Source organism: Physeter macrocephalus, chromosome 4 (genome assembly GCF_002837175.3).
Source record: "Physeter macrocephalus isolate SW-GA chromosome 4, ASM283717v5, whole genome shotgun sequence".
Lineage (NCBI taxonomy): Eukaryota > Metazoa > Chordata > Mammalia > Artiodactyla > Physeteridae > Physeter > Physeter macrocephalus.
This window is the reverse complement of record NC_041217.1, coordinates 75,925,251-75,942,546: the sequence shown is the minus strand read 5'-3', so window position 1 is coordinate 75,942,546 and position 17,296 is coordinate 75,925,251. Positions and strand designations below refer to the sequence as shown.

Here is a 17,296-nt window from a genome sequence, read left to right as displayed (position 1 = left end):
GGACTGGCTGGTTAGGAGCAACAGAGAGGCACACAGGGTTGAGGATGCCATGATGATTACCTGCTCCTCCATCTCTCATGGAATATGGCTGCTATGGCAGGAGGTGTCAGTCGGGGGACAGCATTTATCTGAAACTAATTGGTGGAAAGAGAGGTGTAGTAAGGGCAGCTGGTTGTTGTGAAAAGAGCCCTAAACTAGGAATCTAAAGACTCTTGCTCTAGCCTGTATGTGATCATTACTAGTTCTGGACTTATTCATATTCCTTTTTGTTTGTTTGTTTGTTTGTTTTTTTGTTTTTGTGGTATGCGGGCCTCCCTCTGCTGCGGCCTCTCCCGTTGCGGAGCACAGGCTCTGGACGCGCAGGCTCAGCGGCCATGGCTCACGGGCCCAGCCGCTCCGCGGCATGTGGGATCCTCCCAGACCGGGGCGCGAACCCGGTTCCCCTGCATCGGCAGGCGGACGCGCAACCACTGCGCCACCAGGGAAGCCCCTCATATTCCTTTTGATATCTGTTTCCTCACCTAAAAAATTAGGTCGAATAATACCAGCCCCTAAAGTTTACATGATTGTTCTTAGGATCAAATAAACAGTATTAATCAGTGTACTTCAAAAGAATGATAAAAGAATCATGCTGATTTGGAAATGGTTTAGGCGCTCTGTGTATTAGTACCTTTTGTGGAATATTTATTTCAGGAGCCTTTTACATAGAATATTGCCTAGAGACCTGAGGGCACATAGTAAGAGCAGTCTTGAGGCCACTGTGCAGGCTCCTGGTGGCAGATGCAGAGGTGGGACGGGGATGTCTGTCACCTCTACAGAGGCAGGAGTGGGTTCTGCATGAAAGCTGTGATGGGAAACACAGACACGGGACTGGGAACCAGCCTTGTGGCAGGACTTGGAGGCTCTGGCTGGGGTGGTCCAGAGGCCAGCTGGACAAGTATCCCATGATCTGTGGGAAAAGAGACATTTTCAGCTTTTTGCTCTGACTCAGGGCAGAGCGAGTAGAGATGATGATCTTCATGGTGGGTTCAGGAAAGTCTGCCAGACAAGTTCTCTAAAGACTCAACCTGGTGTCTCCTGAGAAAATTCAGAGTATCCTGGACTTGAGAGTCAAGCAGCTATGTGTCTCTGATCCCAGAGAGAGAACCCAGTGTGTGTTTGTATTTGGTAAATGAGAGCTGTTTAAATTATGACTGGTCCTTTTTTAAATTTGCTTTTCAGATGACTGTATAAGTAAGAAGAATCAAAGAGAACAGGTGCTGCGGAACCTCAGGTAACTCCAAATTTTCAGGGGCTGTGAAAGATATAATCTGGTAAAGGATCCACAGCAAAGGCCAGAAGATCAAAGGAGCAGGAGCTCTCACCCTCTGTAAAAAAACAAACAGCTGATTATACCATTACAGCATTATGTATCCTTAGTGACAAAGTGGTCTCATTTCCCATTTTTTAAATTTATTTTTCTTTTGGTTCCAAGTCTCATATTAATTCACTAATTTAGTAATATAGAGCTGCCCTAGCCTAACTCTCCAGTCTTAGGAGTCTCCTGTACTCCCAGGGATCACCTCTGATTTCCCCTAGATCTTTAAAAACTGGAGTGAGATTATACCTGATATCTTCAAGTGTGACCCAATGAGTGCTGGCAGATGTTAAATGGCTACAAATTTTCTTTGAAAGAAAAAAGAGTTATACTATAAATATGACATAGATAGATTTATACTGTGTATAACTATACTTAGGGAAGGAGGTCTAGAAACTACAAGACACCCAGAAGGCAACATTGCCTCAGGAAGCAGTTTTAAATACTATTCAGTGGATTATGTCACAGAGTATGTTGAAATCTTACGGGCCTCTGGGTGTCTTGTGAAGGAACCATAAGTGTTAAAGAGCCTGATGGGTCTACTCTCTTCCTCAGGATGTTTGTGGCCAAGTCACTGGACACTGTTGTTCTCTCCTGCCTCCCAACTCTCTACCCCCAAATGGAAATGGATTGTTTGGCTTCTTCTCTAAAGGAACAGTCTCCTTGACTCCTGGGGCCTCTCCTGTGAGCCCCCGGGTCAATACAGCTGTGGTGTTCGGGTGACTTTCACTTTTCCTTCTGTCTTTCTTACCCCCTAGTATCTTAAGGGAGTTGCAGAAGAAGGGTAAAATGACAGAAGTCCTAGAGACCAAGCAGGATGCCCGGCCCCAGACCCGCTCCAGCAGCCATGCCCAGTCCGCTGCCCGTCGCTCCCCTAGCAGCACCTCTCCGCTGTTTGATGAGCAGGAAGTGCGCCCTGCAGTGGATGTGGCCAGTAAGTATCCAGAGAGCCTCCAGTTTCTGGGTGCTCGCTTATTTGTCTAGACCAAGAGGGGGCATCTTGACAGCCAGACCCTGCAGATCCACTGTGATGTACCTGGTTGAGCACAGGTCTGGGACTCAGTGCCAAGCACAGGCCCCAAGGGTGTCAGATAGCTTTTCTCCATTCCTAGTCCCCCACGTCGTCAGCCACCAGACCCCATCAGGCACATACATGGTGTTGGACTTGAGGGGTGGGGTCATGAATTGGGAATGGGAGGGGACAAATGCTCCTCATCACTGCAACACAGTCACGTCATGTTTCAGACTACGGAGGCAGATATCATTAACATTGGGCCTCTGATCTTGGACTCTTTGGGGTAAACAGCCACAGTTCCTATTTTCTATTCACCACTAAATATTCTTTATCATTTGTGGTTTTACAGATCCCACTCATCATTCTAATAATTCAGCTGTAATATCCTCTAAACCATCAGTAACTGGGACTGGCTGAAACCATCACCAGCATGCCCCTCTCCAGAATTCCCCAAGGAGGGCTCTTAGGTAGCTTGCTAGTGATAGGAGGAGGAGAGTAAGTTTAAAATCAAACCTTCATTTTCTCCTGCTAAGCCTTCTCCTTATTCTCCCTCCTGAGAAAGGCATTTGAATTTTTAGGCAATTGTATGAGTCAGATTCTGGTGTGAACAACCAGGGACCAGGAAACCATCCTTAGTCCCTGGCTATATCTGGGGTTTTTTTGCTTTTTTTTTTAAAAAACCTGAACTGACTATTTTAGGCGTGAATAAGCCATAATAGGTTTTGACCTGGTACTATTCCTGTTTCTCATTTTACCCTGAGAAGCAAAGCAGCGTAATGTTTCCTCACGAGTATAGCAACCAAGGGAAGACAGGAAGTACACCTTTATTGAGCACCTATTATGCTTGTATGATTGACCACTACACACATGTTGCTTCATTTAATCAGGACAGCAATCCTCTTAAGTTGGTGCTGGTGTTCTGATTTTACAGCACAGCTAAGGACACTGAGGCTTGGTGAAAGAAGGGAACTTACTGAAGACAGCCCAGCTTGGGGTAACGTTCACTGTGAGCCTGCCTGACCCTAAAGCTTAGACTGTCCACTGAACTGCAGCCTGAGCATTCAGGGACCAAGCAGGGAGGGAGTCACTCCGTTGCACACCTCTTTCTCTAGACTTCTGGAGCGAGGGTTTTCCCCATTCCACTCTTTCTGCCCCTAAGCCCCACACAAAGGCCTAGCCTCTGCAAAGGAGACAAGACCCTAGACACATTGCACTTCCACCCATGAATTTATAAATGAATGGGGTGCCCTTGATATGTATGTGACATCATCCAAGGGCCAATGGGAGTTTTGAGTGCATCCCTGGACTCAGTTGCCCATAGGCACTTGGTTCCACCTCAGCGCTGCCCTGAGGGACAGCAGGAGAAAGGCAAGTACACCTTCTCCTTACCTGCAATTCCTGCCACTACTTGTAAGAATGTCCACATTTAAAATGTGGCCGCTGGAGTGGCACTCTCAGAAAGTATCGGCCTTATTTTCTGTTATTCCTATCTTTTCTGAGGGAGACTGAAGCCCTTCTTTTTCCCATCTGAAGTCATTATTTTCTCAGAGGGGCAATGGCTTATCACTACTCCTTCTTTGCTTTGGGGGTCAAAATTTCTAGGGTAGTTAACAAATGGTGTGTGGCAGATGTGGCAGCTTCACTGTGAGGCTGAATTCCTCTCACAGGAGGCTCTTCTCTGCTGCTTTCCACATGCCATGTAGGGCACGCTCCCTGTGTTGTGTGGCCAGGGGAGAATGGGACAGGAAAACGCTGATCACTGTTAACTGACAGACTTGAACCCTCCTATGCTCTTAGCTGAGAGTAAGCTGATTTTCTGGGGAGGGGATAAAGGGGCTTTGAAAGGGGTTGGGAATCACATTTTGATTGAGTTCCTACTTTTTCAAGTGAGGCTTTGAACTGAAGGCTTTACTCTTTATTTCACTGTGATGTTAATTACATCTGGTATTATGTAAACTGGGGAAGGATACTGACTTAAGTAGGCAGTTCCCTAGAGGAACTTGGCTTGGTTGAGGGAAATAGGACCTCACTCCTCCCTGCTTAGAGGAGAAACCCCACTACTCTGTGGACCTTGAAAGGGGCGACTCTTGAACTTTTCTCTGAATTATGGCCCTGCCACCTAGCCAGGTTTTTTTCTAAACGGAGCCAGCAAAGGACATGATGATGTTCTCATAGGATCACTGAGCTGTAAGATACCATATATTGTTTGGTTCTACAATCCCCCATGCAGAAATACCCAGGTCATTCTTTGGACGGGAGCCAGACAATCAGCTATATTTAAGAATTATTTTTACAGTCTCATGAGCCATTCGGGGTGGGATGCAACTCACCACTTGCTTTCCTCAGACACTCCCTCAGCCTCAGAAGGCGTCCAGAGTAAGCTGAGGCAGGAGGAGTGGGAGCCACCAGGAGTGAGCCACCCTGTCTAGGTTTTCTGTGCATCCGCCAGAAGTAGAGACAATTTGCCCTTCTTCATCCTCTTCCAACAACCCCAGTACAGAACAACCTCAGGAAGGACTAGCTGCTCTGTTGCTGGCAAGAACATAGACTGTTGGGTGAGTGGATCACCTGTTCACAGACCAGCAAATTGCTTCATCTCCTTAGTCTCATGACTTATACGATTGGCAATGAGTCCTGCTATTGGAGGAGACATTTCTGAAGTACCTCCCTGGGAACATTCCAGCATTTTGGGGATCATAGAGGGAGCTAGGAGAGGGGCCCCTGTACTTTTCCTGTGTGCGCACTGTGACCCTCAGACACTACATCTAACAACTACTTCTTGATATCATAGGCCAGGAATGCCAGTAACCTTGGGGTGAAATTTATGGTCCTTGAGAAATGAGTTTTTAGCTGATATTCAGCACTAGGCTGGGTGTCACTGATATCCACCTTAGTCTTCATTCCACGAATTACTGCATTCGTTTTCTAAGGCTGCTATAACAAAATATCACAAACTGGATGTTAAAAACAACAGCAATTTGTTCTCTCACAGTTCTGGGGGCTAGGAGTCTGAAATCAAGGCATCAACAGGCCATGCTCCCTTTTCCTTGCCTCTCCCTGACTTCTGGTGGTTGCGGGAAGCATCCTTTGCCTTGAAGATGCATCACTCCCATTTCTGCCTCCACTGTCATGTGGTCTTCTCCCCTGTGTATCAGTCATGTTGGATTCAGGGTCTACCCTAATCCAGTATCATCTCATCTTAACTAATTATATCCATAAAGGTCACAGTCTGAGGTTCCAGGTAGACATGAATTTTTGGAGGATACTATTCAACCCGGTATAATTATTTTTAAAACACTTCATTTCTGACTTCTCTGTTTGTTTCTCACTCCTATTCCTTTCTGGACAGATGTCAGCCCAGCCACTCCTGCTGATTCAGGTTCATTGCCCAGCAACCGTTCAGAAGCCATGTCTGCTCAGCCCTTCTATCCATTGAGTGACACCACGCAACTGAGTGGGACACCAGACCTTGGGCTTCATGGCAGCAGTGGCCCATGGGACGAGATGAGGCCTCAGAAGATGAATGCATCTGGGAACTTATCCTCCTTCTCCTCTTTATACCAGCCCAACTCCAAGCCCTCTGGTAAAATACAAAGGAGCAGTTGGTGAAATAGAGCCCATTGACAGGAATGATACATTCCTTTCCTGGCCAGATGGTTTTTTGTTCCTCTGTTAGACCCTGGCTCACAGAAATGGGTGAGAAGATGAAAGGCAACATCCCGTGGGTCAGCCAGAGAATGAAGTCCCAGCTCAGTGTTGGTCCTTTCTACGTGCCTCTCCCATTTCCCCTACCTAGGGACTCACTCTGGGCAGGCCAATAAAGGAAGGCACTCTGAGGCACTCTGTAGAGAGGATGAGTTGCCTCACATTTGTGTGTTCCCTTCCATGGGGAAGGTAGGTCTTCCTTAGGTCAAGAGCTATTGCAGGATGGGAGACTATTTCTGTACACGCGCGCGCACACACACACAGACACACACTCTTTGTATACAACTATAAGCCAGTCCTGCCTCTCAAACTTTGCCATTGGGTTTGGAGCCAGACATCCTGGCACCCAGTGGCTAGGGGCGCAGCTGTGTAGAGGAATGCCTTGAAGCAGCTCAGTTTCTGGGATGCAGACCGTGTAACAATACAACATTTGAAATTCTCAGAGAAAAACCTGGCCCTAAGCAAGATGTCCTGGTGGATGAAGCTAATTTTGGTCTTTCTACCCTTTTCTTTGTGCATCTTTTTCTCTCCTTGAAGGTGTTCCTTTCTCTCACTCCTCCTTCAGGTCCTGATACCTCCCCAGGCTCTTCCTTGTCACTTCTCACCAAAGGAAAACACTCAGTGTCACTCATTATTCACAGCCTGATCTAATTTCATCTCCACTTACCTTAGTCTTTCTATCAGTGAGTGGATGTTAAAGGTTGTTCAGTCATGGGTCATAGGGTAAGAGAGGTCTGAGGTAGAGAGGGAGGCCCTCTGGATTGCTGCCTAAGGAAGTAGACACACTTTCTCATCGTCAGGCCAGTCCGACCTAGAGGACTTTAGCGGCTTCTCACCCTTGTTCGCCAGCCCGTGTCCATCTCCCTCATATGTACTCAGCTTCTATCTGGGAGGAGGCCCTGTGGAGTTCCTAACAGAGGGCTATCTTGTGATTGAGAGCCCAGGAGCTCTTTAAACGAAGTTGCCTGGTGTTTCCTGGGTGCCCAGGTGTGAGGAGGAAGTTGACAGAAGTATAGATGTGGGCAGGGATCTTGCAGGGAGACCCTGGGCAGAACACCCCCCCTGCCCATGAGTGACAGCCTTCCCCATTTCCTACCTCTCCCATGTCTTGCTGGTATGCAACAGGGGCGGACCTGCTGGAAAAGAATCTTGTTGAGATCCACAACCTGCGCCAGCGCCTGGAGGAATCCATATCCATCAATGACCGCCTGCGGGAGAGGCTGGAATATGTGCTCAGCAATGCTCACCAAGGAAAAAGTAAGAAGGGCACCAAAACCTCCTGGTTCCGTCCACATCTAGGAGTCTCAAGAGGGCATATAGGTTTGCAGTTATAAAACACATTGGTGTGCAGTACTCCACTCTTCCTCACAGTCAGCCCAGAGAGGGAAGCAGGACAGGCACTATTGTCCCTACTTTACTAATACTGACCCCAAGTGGCTTGCCCCAGGCCAGGCTAGTTTTCATCCTCAGGGCTGTCTGATGTGATGCCCATGCTTGTGACTCCTTATACTACCTGGTGCTGCCCCTGGGCTTGTGGCCTGACTGTCAAATGGTAGAGCCAAGGCTTCCATGGTGCCCACTTCAGCAGAGGGAGGACCACATCCCACCTTCATGTTACTACCACATGCCCTGGATAGCACCTGCCACTCCTCCGCCCCGTGCAAGTGGCCCATATTTCCATACTTTCCACCCAGATGTTCTCGCTGGAAGACCAGTACTTCCACATTCCTTCTCCCTTGTCAGGATCAGAAAAAAGGTGACCAGAGCCCCTACAACATCATAGCAGCAGCCAATTAGGGGGGAAAGATCCTGTTCTACAACTGCAGCCATTGACTTGAGTGTGTGGCCCGTCATGGACTCAGCCACATCATACTATTGTCCCAGTGCATGAGGCTCCCAGGTTTTCTGTTTGGCTAGGGCTGAAACTTTGGTGAATGCAAGGAACTATAGCTTTGAAAGAATCTGTTACCCAAATGTGTGACTTGACTGGGTTGTTTTTATTCTCTGAGACAGTATCCACCTTTGGCTTCCATGGTTAGAACCCAGAGTCCATGCCTCAGCTCTACAACAAGAAAAGGGCCTTCAGGGAAGCCAGCTGGAGTTTTCAGGTCACTTCCATATTCCTCCTTTCCGCAGCAATACTCTGCTGCAGAATCAAAGAGAAGAGGGTGGAGAGTACAAAAATTGCCCAGACCCACACAGCCCAATCTAGATAAGGCTGCTTCTTATGAGATCCCACCTACAAGTCCCTAGACTCACAAGCTCTAGGTGTGAATAGCTCTGAGAAATTCACATTTCATGTATAAGTCCCTTCTCCCATCTTTGCAGATAACCAGAGGGTCACTGACTGTGAACTGAACACCAGCTTGGTGTCTCTTTCTCTCCCTTTCCCATTTCCAGCTGAGTGTGAATGAGGAGGGGAAAGAATGTCAGTTTCTGTTTGGAGCAGTCAGTGAAGAGAGTTCCCTAAGTCCCTCCAGACTTCATTGCAGCTCTGTCTCTCCCTCCCCAGGCACTGCACAGCCAGCTCCAGATGTCTCCCTTGCAACCCCTCATTCATACACTGACAGTCATTATTCTGGTTCTGGTAAGGACATCTTGTGACATGACAACAGGAGGGTCTAGAGATATGTTCTCCAGATTTTCCAGCCCTATCCAACAGCATTTGTGGATGTAAACTTGGAGGCATCAGACATTACCTTTAAATGAATGGATCAAGTTAATAAATTATTATTTAAAAATTGTTTACAAGTATTGATTGAGTGTCTATATAAAGTAAAATTTGGGCAGGAAAGAATAAAACCCAGAATGGCCTGAAATTCATAGCAAAGGTTAAAGGAAAAAATACATTTTCTCTATTAGCTATCTCTATTTCAGAGAACTAGACCAGAAAGGCCAATGCTGGGAAAAGGTTGGAGCTATTAATATTAAGAGTGGGGCCGTGGGACTCCTTGACCCCCATTACATGCTTGGAAAGAACAGAAAAACTATCACGTGAAAATATAGTAGGATAAAATCTGAACGTTTATAATGAAGACCATTTTTACCAGACCCGGATGCACTCCATTCAACAGAATGACAGAAGTTGCTTCTCAAAGTCATGAAGATCAGAGTTGCCTCAAGCCTGGAAAATAGCAGTTGTCCAATTTTCAGAATGGTAGAAATAATATATTTCAATATATATAGAAGAGTAAATTTTATTTTGATCTTTTTCAAACGAAGAATGGATTGGTATTAATTAGATGACATGTAAGCACATAGAAAAGATGGGCACTGATAAGCAGAATGGGTTCCCCAAGAGCAAGTTAAGCCATACTAATAACTTAGCAGGTCAGAAGAATGCCCAGAGAGCTAAGTCAAGGATAAAATTTAGGCCCATGTGCTCTATATTGGTCATGGCATAACTCAGTTTTAAGAGAACTTCTAGTTGCCAACTAAGAGATATAGTTTTGCTAGTTTTCAGAGGGTGGCTGTTGGAAGCTAACCTGGAGCCTCCGTGCCGTGACAAGGTCATGGGACAGCGATCCAAGACAGCACTGCAGGGCAGTGCTGCGCCCAGGGAGCTGATTACAGCTCTTCTGATCTGCTTTGTAATTTTGTGCTTATGCCTTGAAAAAGTACATGGGGGATTTGCCCCCCGTCCAAAGCTTGACTGTGTAAGACGTCCTCTTCCCCCTCCTAAACCCACAAATTGGGACTTTTTAACCACCCCGCCTGGCTGGTGGGAGAAAAATAATCAACCTGGAAATGTAGGGATGTTTGTATGGAAAACACCAGAAATAGAAAAACAGTGGCCCTACGTGGGAGTAATAGATGATTATGGGTATTGTTGGTTCTGGTATAAGGATAGATTAGTCATACAGAGTCAACTGCCAACACTGGAATTGTTGACTCGTCTATTCAGACAGGCTTCATGCCCAGAGGAGCACAGTAACAGATTAAATTGTGAAAAATATTGTAGATGATTTAGGGGATACATTGTTAAAACCTGTGTTGACTTGTCTATTCAGACAGGCTTCTGAATTTAGGGGTACATTGTTAAAACCTGTCCATGCGGACCTCTAGGACACATAGGAAAGTTCAGGAAACTTCCTCCTCCATAGTTCCTCTTAATGGCTTGTTACATATCAGCTTGGCTTTGTTATCAGTACCGTATTGAACCTACTCTAGGAAAAAACAATGATGTTTTGAGAACCTTTGGAATTATCTTAAAAGTACATCTAGAAATATTAGGTACATTCTAAGATCACTTAGGGTATATAAACCTGACTGTGAGAAAATAAAATAGGAGACCATGCTCGCACATACACAGTGTTATGGATTTATTTAACTTCCCCTCGCCGACACTGTCCATCCCTCAGGTATTCCTGGACCTGCAGGAGCTGGACTCCCGCAGGTGACAGAGTATTTCATGAAAAAAGGTACATGAGAAGAAAAGATTCTGAATACAGTATCATCAAATATTGGAACAGCCGCCATGTGGAAATGAAATTAGACTATGGAGTTAGAGGGCAGAATGAACCCCAGTGGGTGAAAGTGACGTGAAGGCCAAGGTGGACTTGATGATGAGAGCCATTTCTACCAACTAGAACTGTCCAATGACAGAAGTAGCATGCCTCATAGTGGAGAGAGCTCTCTGTCCTTGGAAGTGTTCAAGACCAGAGTAGATGTTTCCTCATGAAGAACGTCTGAGAGTGAATCCTTGAAAGGAGAGCTTGCTGAACTAGTGCTTAAGGCACAATCCAACTATAGGGTTCTATGATTCTTTAATCGGTATTCACGGCTTGGTCTTTTAAATAGTTCTATTGCATAGCTTTGATGTGCTTGTCTTTACTGGATGCTACCTTTCTCAGTAGGTTATCACAAAGGCACTCACACCATCTCAATAGCTCTCTTCAACCCCTGTCAACCTCCCACAAATAAACCCGGCACATCCCCTGATGCCTCGGTACTAAGCTCAGTTTCCCTGAATTTAGATGCCACTCTTATTTCACTGAACCCAGATAAGTGCAGGTCACCCCAGGGGCCATTATATGGCCCTAGCTCACCTCAGATACCAATAGTGATGCTTCCTTCCACCTTTGCTTTAGATCTCAATATCAGTGTGGGTGTGACTGGGCTCACCTTCCAGCTGACTGCTTTGCAGTGATGAGAACCCAAATTCCCCCTCCTTTACCCCTTCCCAACCTGGGCTCACCAGAACACTCCAAGGAGATGGAATTCCTGAGGAGGCTCTGCTATCCTCTCAGTCCCAGCTTCAAGGGCTCAAATGGAAGGTAGAGCAAAAGAAGGTGGAGTGATAGTAGCTTTCATAGAACTGGAAGGAGAAGCAACAGGAGAACTTGTATTTCCAGGATGAATGTCCTTCCAGATGAAGACTCCAAATGAAGTGGCCCTCATTTCATGAACTGGAAGTGACTAGGGCAAGACAAGTGATGCCTACATTTTTAGAATCCAGTATATGTATTTGATTGTGGGATATAATCCCAGCACTCACTGGAGGGGTTTTGTAATGTAAAGGCTGTGCTTTATATTATTTTTCCTAAAAGAATAACAAATTCCGACATCTTAAAAACATCTGGCCCCAAAGATCCAAATAAGGTGTCATGAGCCTTTACTGTATTAATTACAGCTGCTTGTCCCCACTATCTGCAGGAGGTTCTGGTTTGCCACTACTTTTTTGGTTTTTGCTTTAGGCAAACAATGTAGGCTCTCAGGTATTTAAGCCAGTCCCAAATTCCTCATTTCTAATACCATAATGACAAAATCTACCTCATGTGGTTGCTGGAAGCATTAAGTGAGTGAGATAGTGAGATAATGCCAAGCAACATAAGAATCACTGAATTAATGGCAATGCATATTCATTATATTTAAGATCTATCTCTTCTGTTTTGGGGTACATTGAAATGTACAAAGTGCTTTCACATGCATTATTATTCCATGTGGTGTGCGTCCATTTTTTTGCCTTATCACATCCCTCTGGGCTCAATCTTCTTTGCTTTCTCAGGAGGGCATTCTTAGCCCTTCTCTTATTCTTTCAGTATTCTTTCTCAATCTAATCTCCCCTGTCCTCAAAAGAAATGTGGATACTGCCCTCAGCAACCCAATCTCCTTACATATTTAGTTTTTTGGGGGGGTAGGGGTGGGGATGGCGGGGGGGACCTGTGCCACGCAGCTTGTGGGATCTTTGTTGGCTGACCTTGGCTCAGTGACTCCACGATAACTTTGATGAATTTAGACTTCATGGCAGGCAGTCTTGGACACTTTCTCTCCCTGTCTTCCTTATTCAGAGTCAGATTTGCTTCATGTTCTAAGGTGTCTCCCATCCTTCCTAAGTACCTTCCTATTTCCTTTCACATAGGTATTTTCCCTAATAGAGTCCCTGTATATTTAATCCTGCTCAGCATTTGCTTTTTGGAGAATCTGGAATAACATAGTTGTCATCCTGCCAGCCCCTTCTATGGCTATGTGCTGTGGGCACTTTGAACTCTGCTTTGTTCCAGACATAACTGTCTTGATATTGCTCCCCTTTCCTCACCCTGCCTCACAGCCACAGGGGAGTCTGTGCACTGTTATAATTAGTAGTTTATTTATTAAGCCCATAAGCATAGAAGGTGCTGTGTTGGTCACCTTTATTAGCTTATAGTCACCTGGCACGTACCCATGAGCATAGGACATTCGGAGAGCAGAACGAACCATTAAATCAGAAAGAAATGAAGGTGTTTCATAGTGACAAATCACGGGAATGCTTAGAGGTTTGGCAGCCATGTAATTTCTCAGCCTTAAAAAAAAAAGATGAAATCTTGCCATTTGCTACAACATGTACAGACTTGAGGGTATTATGCGAAGTGAAATAAGTAATTCGAAGAAAGACAAATACCATGTGATTTCACCACATGTGGAATATTTTTTTCTAATTTTAAAATAAATGAACAAGCTGAACCGTACAAGAACAAACACACAGGTACAAAAACAGGGCAATGGCTACCAGAGGGGAAGAGTGGAGGGGGGAAGGAGAAGTGAGTAAAGGGAGTCAACTGTATGGCAAGAGATGGAAAGTAAATCTTTGATGGTGAGCACACTGTAGTGTATACAAAAGTTGAAATATAATACTGTATGCATAAAAAATGTTATAAACAAAAAGATGAGTAAAATGATATCCTGGCAGGGCACAGAAAGCCAGGCAAGAGCCAAGGGGGCAGCTGCACTTCCCTGAAGGGCCTTTCCTGAGGTAGGCGGTTCCAGCGCTCAGGCTGACCCAAGGCCCCACTGCCCGCCAAGGCAACCAAGCAGAGTCTGCAGGGCAGCGGGTTCTGGGGGCGGATTATAGCCTAGTTGTGTTCCTAAAAGCTCAACGCCATTCTGGCCTGCACTGTCAGGGAGAGCCAAATAAATTTCCACCTGAAGCTTCTTATGGCCTGCAGAGAACAGGTCAAGAGGGGACTCCTTGCCAGGACAAAATCTTCCCTTGGCCTTGGAGGACAGGTACCACAGAAGCTGGTTTTGAGGGAGACAAAGGAAGGGAGCAACAGCGGCCCCAACAGTGATCTTGAGTTGAGATGTCTGCAAGTTACTCTCAAATGGTGTAGCAAATTATGTTCATGGAGAGAGAGTGAGAAAGCAAATGTGGGAAAATGTGCGTTTTGGTGAAGAATATATGCTGTTACTATTCTTGCAGATTTTCGTAGGTGTCAAAGTTTTGTTTTTCTGGTTATTGGTTTTTGTCTGCAAGTTACTCTCAAATGGTGTAGCAAGTCATGTACATGGAGAGAGAGTTAGAAAGCGAATGTGAGGAAATGTTAAATGGTGCATTTAGGTGAAGAACATATGCCGTTATTATTCTTGCAAATTTTTGGAGGTTTCAAAGTAGGTTTTTTTGTTTCCTTGTTTTTTTAAGGAGTAATTGGTACTCAAGTCCCAAGTTCTCTTTAGATGGACACTGAAAGTGAGGCTGTAGGTATCTGAGATGATGGGAGGAGTGGAGGCGAGGGAGTGCCCAGGTTGCCCATCACATCTCCCCTCTCCCAAGGTTGCCCATCACATCTCCCCTCTCCCAGCCTCGGAGATGCCTTGGGCCCTGGGGACCGACCTCAATGGCCTCAGGATTCTGTGCAGAGACTTTACTGCATCTGGACGTTGCGGTACAGCACACTTCTGCGGAAGAAGTAAAGGCGGCTGCGTGTGACACTTCAAAAAACGAGCTTCTCTGACCGGGAATCGAACCCGGGCCACGGCCATGAAAGCGCTGAATCCTAGACACTAGACCACCAGGGAGCTGTGCACTCTGTGTTTGTAAGTGATAATAGGAATCCTGCGAGGGGCTGCCAAGGCTGTTCATCACATCTCCCTTCTCCCAGCCTGGGAGATGCCTTGGACCATGGGTCCAGACCTCACTGATTTAAGGATTCAATGCAGAGATCTACTGCATCTGCACCTTGGGGCACATAACACTTGTGAGGAGGAAGTGAAGATTGCTGAGTGCGGAAATGCCACACACACACACAAAACTTCCCTCACTGGGATCGAACCAAGATAGCAGCGGTGAAAGTGCCGAATTCTAGCCAAGAGACCACCAAGCAGTTGTATGCAAGCCCTTTGTTAAGTGATGGTAGGAAGCCTACAATGAGTGTGTGCTATCTCCCGCCCTCCTGTTCTCAGTGCCGCACCTCCCTCCAAGGAACTGTACCCGAAGAACGTTCCCTCCCTGCTTTCTCCAAAAGAGGAGCCCCACACGAAAGGCCGAGCGCTCTGCGGGACAGTGGACGCGCCCGCGAGGCCGGCCGGGGCCACAAGTCCCGAGCGAGTTGCCCCGTCTGGGCCGCACCTCAGAACTGCCCTGGAGCCGCGCCTTTGCCAGGCGACCGCGTGTGGAGAGCAGGCCGCCGGGGCAGGGGCTGTAGAGACAGGAGGGGAGGCGCGCAGGGTGAGACCCTGGGATCCGCAACACCATATAAGACTCCCGGCAGATGCAGGATCGGGGACAGCTGGAAGTTAAACGCTTTCAAACAAGGCTGCGCGCCCAGACCTGGATTCCGCGTCTTCCCCTCACTACCTGCCACGCCTGCCTTTCTCCCGCCTTAGATGACGCCAACTCCATGTCCTAAGGCTCCGACCAAAGTTGTCTCTGACGCAGCGTTTTCCTCAGACCCCACATGCAATTAGTTAGGACTTGGTGTTTGCTTCTCGGTCCAGGTGGACTTTGGCCTACACAGTCCCTCCTTTTCGCGACTCTGGACTTGGGCAAACGACTCTCCTGATAAAGGCGGGGAAATCAGTGTAACGCTCGGCTCCCTCACCCTGAACCTCGGATGGGGGCGTTGGGCGACCCTTGCGCTTTTTCCTGGGCTGCGTCCCTCTTCCGGGCCCGTCCTCGAGGCCAGGGGCGGGGCCGGGTGCCCTCAGCGCGCTCCTCTCGCGGGCTCTGGAGCCCCGCGCCTTCCCTTGCGGCTGCAGGGAGGCTCCAGGGCCCGCCTGATCGGGTTTGCGGGCCCCAGCGGCGCGGGTGTGTGTTTGTGGTCCCTCGGGGGCCCGCTGTCCCAACGCCCCTGTCGGGAAAGGACAACCGCCCCCTCGTCCTGTCCACGTGGGACGGCAGCGCGCCGGACGCGCCTGAAAGACAGCGAATCCGTTCCTCTGGCTGCGCGTGGGAGGTGAAAACTGGAACCTGGAGGGGAGCGAAAAGGGGGGAAATCTCATGAAATGTCCTGATCTAAAGCTACTTTCAAGTCCGCCTCTTTGGGGACTCAGCCCTCCAGCGCTGGCGAGGATGCTGCAGACCGGTCGCACCCTCGACGGCACTTGGAGTCGACGCGGAACAAGGCAGAGCCCCGCGGCTTGGGGGTCAGTGCGCACGCTGCCCGCGCCTTCCTCGGGGTCGGAGCACTTGAACGTCACGTGTGAAGGAAACGCGGTGACCGCCACACTAAGCAAGAAGAAAAGTAACCGCTGGAGAAAATGGCACATGCTTCCCCAAACTTGTAAAGCTTTACTTTTAAAGGAAACCAGACAGGAAGACACAGACACACAGACAGACAACGTTGCATTAAAGTCTTTCAGCAAAAAGAAAGTCGTCTGCCTGCTGGCCGTGTGCTGTGAGGTGAGCACGAAACCCCCTTCAGGCACCGGCTTTCTGGGAAAACCGCCTTTACCTCTTTGTCTTCCTAGGTTAAAATTCGCTCTCCATGACCTGTTGAACTGGAAAATTATAAAAGGCAAATAAAAGACGTTTCAGACATTGTAAAAGGTAAAACAAAACTGTTCCTCAAGAAGAATGTCAAGTACGATGAGGGAGGAATGAACAACCGTGAGATCGGCGTGGACCGCGCCTGCGTCCTCCGCGGCTTTCTGCTGGGCCTGGTCTTCAAACGAAGTCGATACAGGCCGGGAAGCGCGGCTCGGCCTGCGTTGATGTTCGATGTTTTTCCAACAGCCAAATGACCTGAGACGTCAGCCTTTGCTAGGGTTCCTGCTAAACGTGAAAGTGTGATTAAAGTACAGGACTTCAACTAGACGACTAGAATAAGCCACAGCGCCAGGAACCTGAGGAAGCCCCTTTGCCGGGAGACGCAGGAGAAGGGCTGCTACGAAAGGGCTTTCGAGGAAGGAGCGGGCGGGTCAGGCGCAACAGAGCAGAGGGGAGGGAGGGGAGGCAGCGATGGTGGAGGGAAGGGAGGGAGGGGAGAGGGAGGGAGGGGAGGGGAGGCAGCGATGGTGGAGGGAAGGGAAGGAGGGGAGAGGGAGGGAGGGGAGGGAGGGGAGGGCGGGTCCTATGGTTCCCGGGTGGATTCGAAGCATCGATCATTTCCAAGAGCCCAGAGCACTGACCGCCTGCGCCGTGAAAAGGGCCACCGAGGCGCGGGTCCGCAGCCTTGGAGGGGCGGTGTCCACGCCGCTGGGATGCGAGGTCGCCTAGGGCTCAGGCTCACTTAACCCCCGGCTCCTGGGGCTTCCGGGAGCTGGAGAGTCCGAGGGGGCGGCTCTTGCACTCGGTGCATAGCTGTGTGTTGGATGCGGGATCGGGAAGTGAGGCTGTGGGGGCCCCAGGGACCTCGCTTTGGGGGAGGCGAGGAATCCTAAACTAGGGCCTCTCGGGAGCTGCAGCCTCCTTACCTGAGGGCTCGCCTGTGCTCCCAGGGTCCTTTCCTTTCGAAAATATTTGTGGCCAGCCGTGACACGAGATACAGTTCTTGAATGTGTCATTAGGCACCTGAGCACGAGCT

At 48.1% G+C, this 17,296-nt stretch overlaps 1 protein-coding gene across 1 annotated transcript in view; it reads left to right on the top strand.

Annotated features, from left to right (window-relative positions):
- Positions 1-8,794, top strand: part of LOC102994464 (myomegalin) — a 35,066-nt gene extending 26,272 nt beyond the window's left edge. The window contains exons 4-8 of the mRNA XM_028488896.2: positions 1,222-1,273; positions 2,116-2,291; positions 5,722-5,955; positions 7,203-7,334; positions 8,590-8,794. Of these exons, the coding sequence (XP_028344697.1) occupies positions 1,222-1,273; positions 2,116-2,291; positions 5,722-5,955; positions 7,203-7,334; positions 8,590-8,681 (686 nt within the window). The 3' untranslated portion in view covers positions 8,682-8,794. The remainder of the gene's footprint in view (positions 1-1,221; positions 1,274-2,115; positions 2,292-5,721; positions 5,956-7,202; positions 7,335-8,589) is intronic.
- The last annotated feature ends 8,502 nt before the right edge of the window (positions 8,795-17,296 follow it).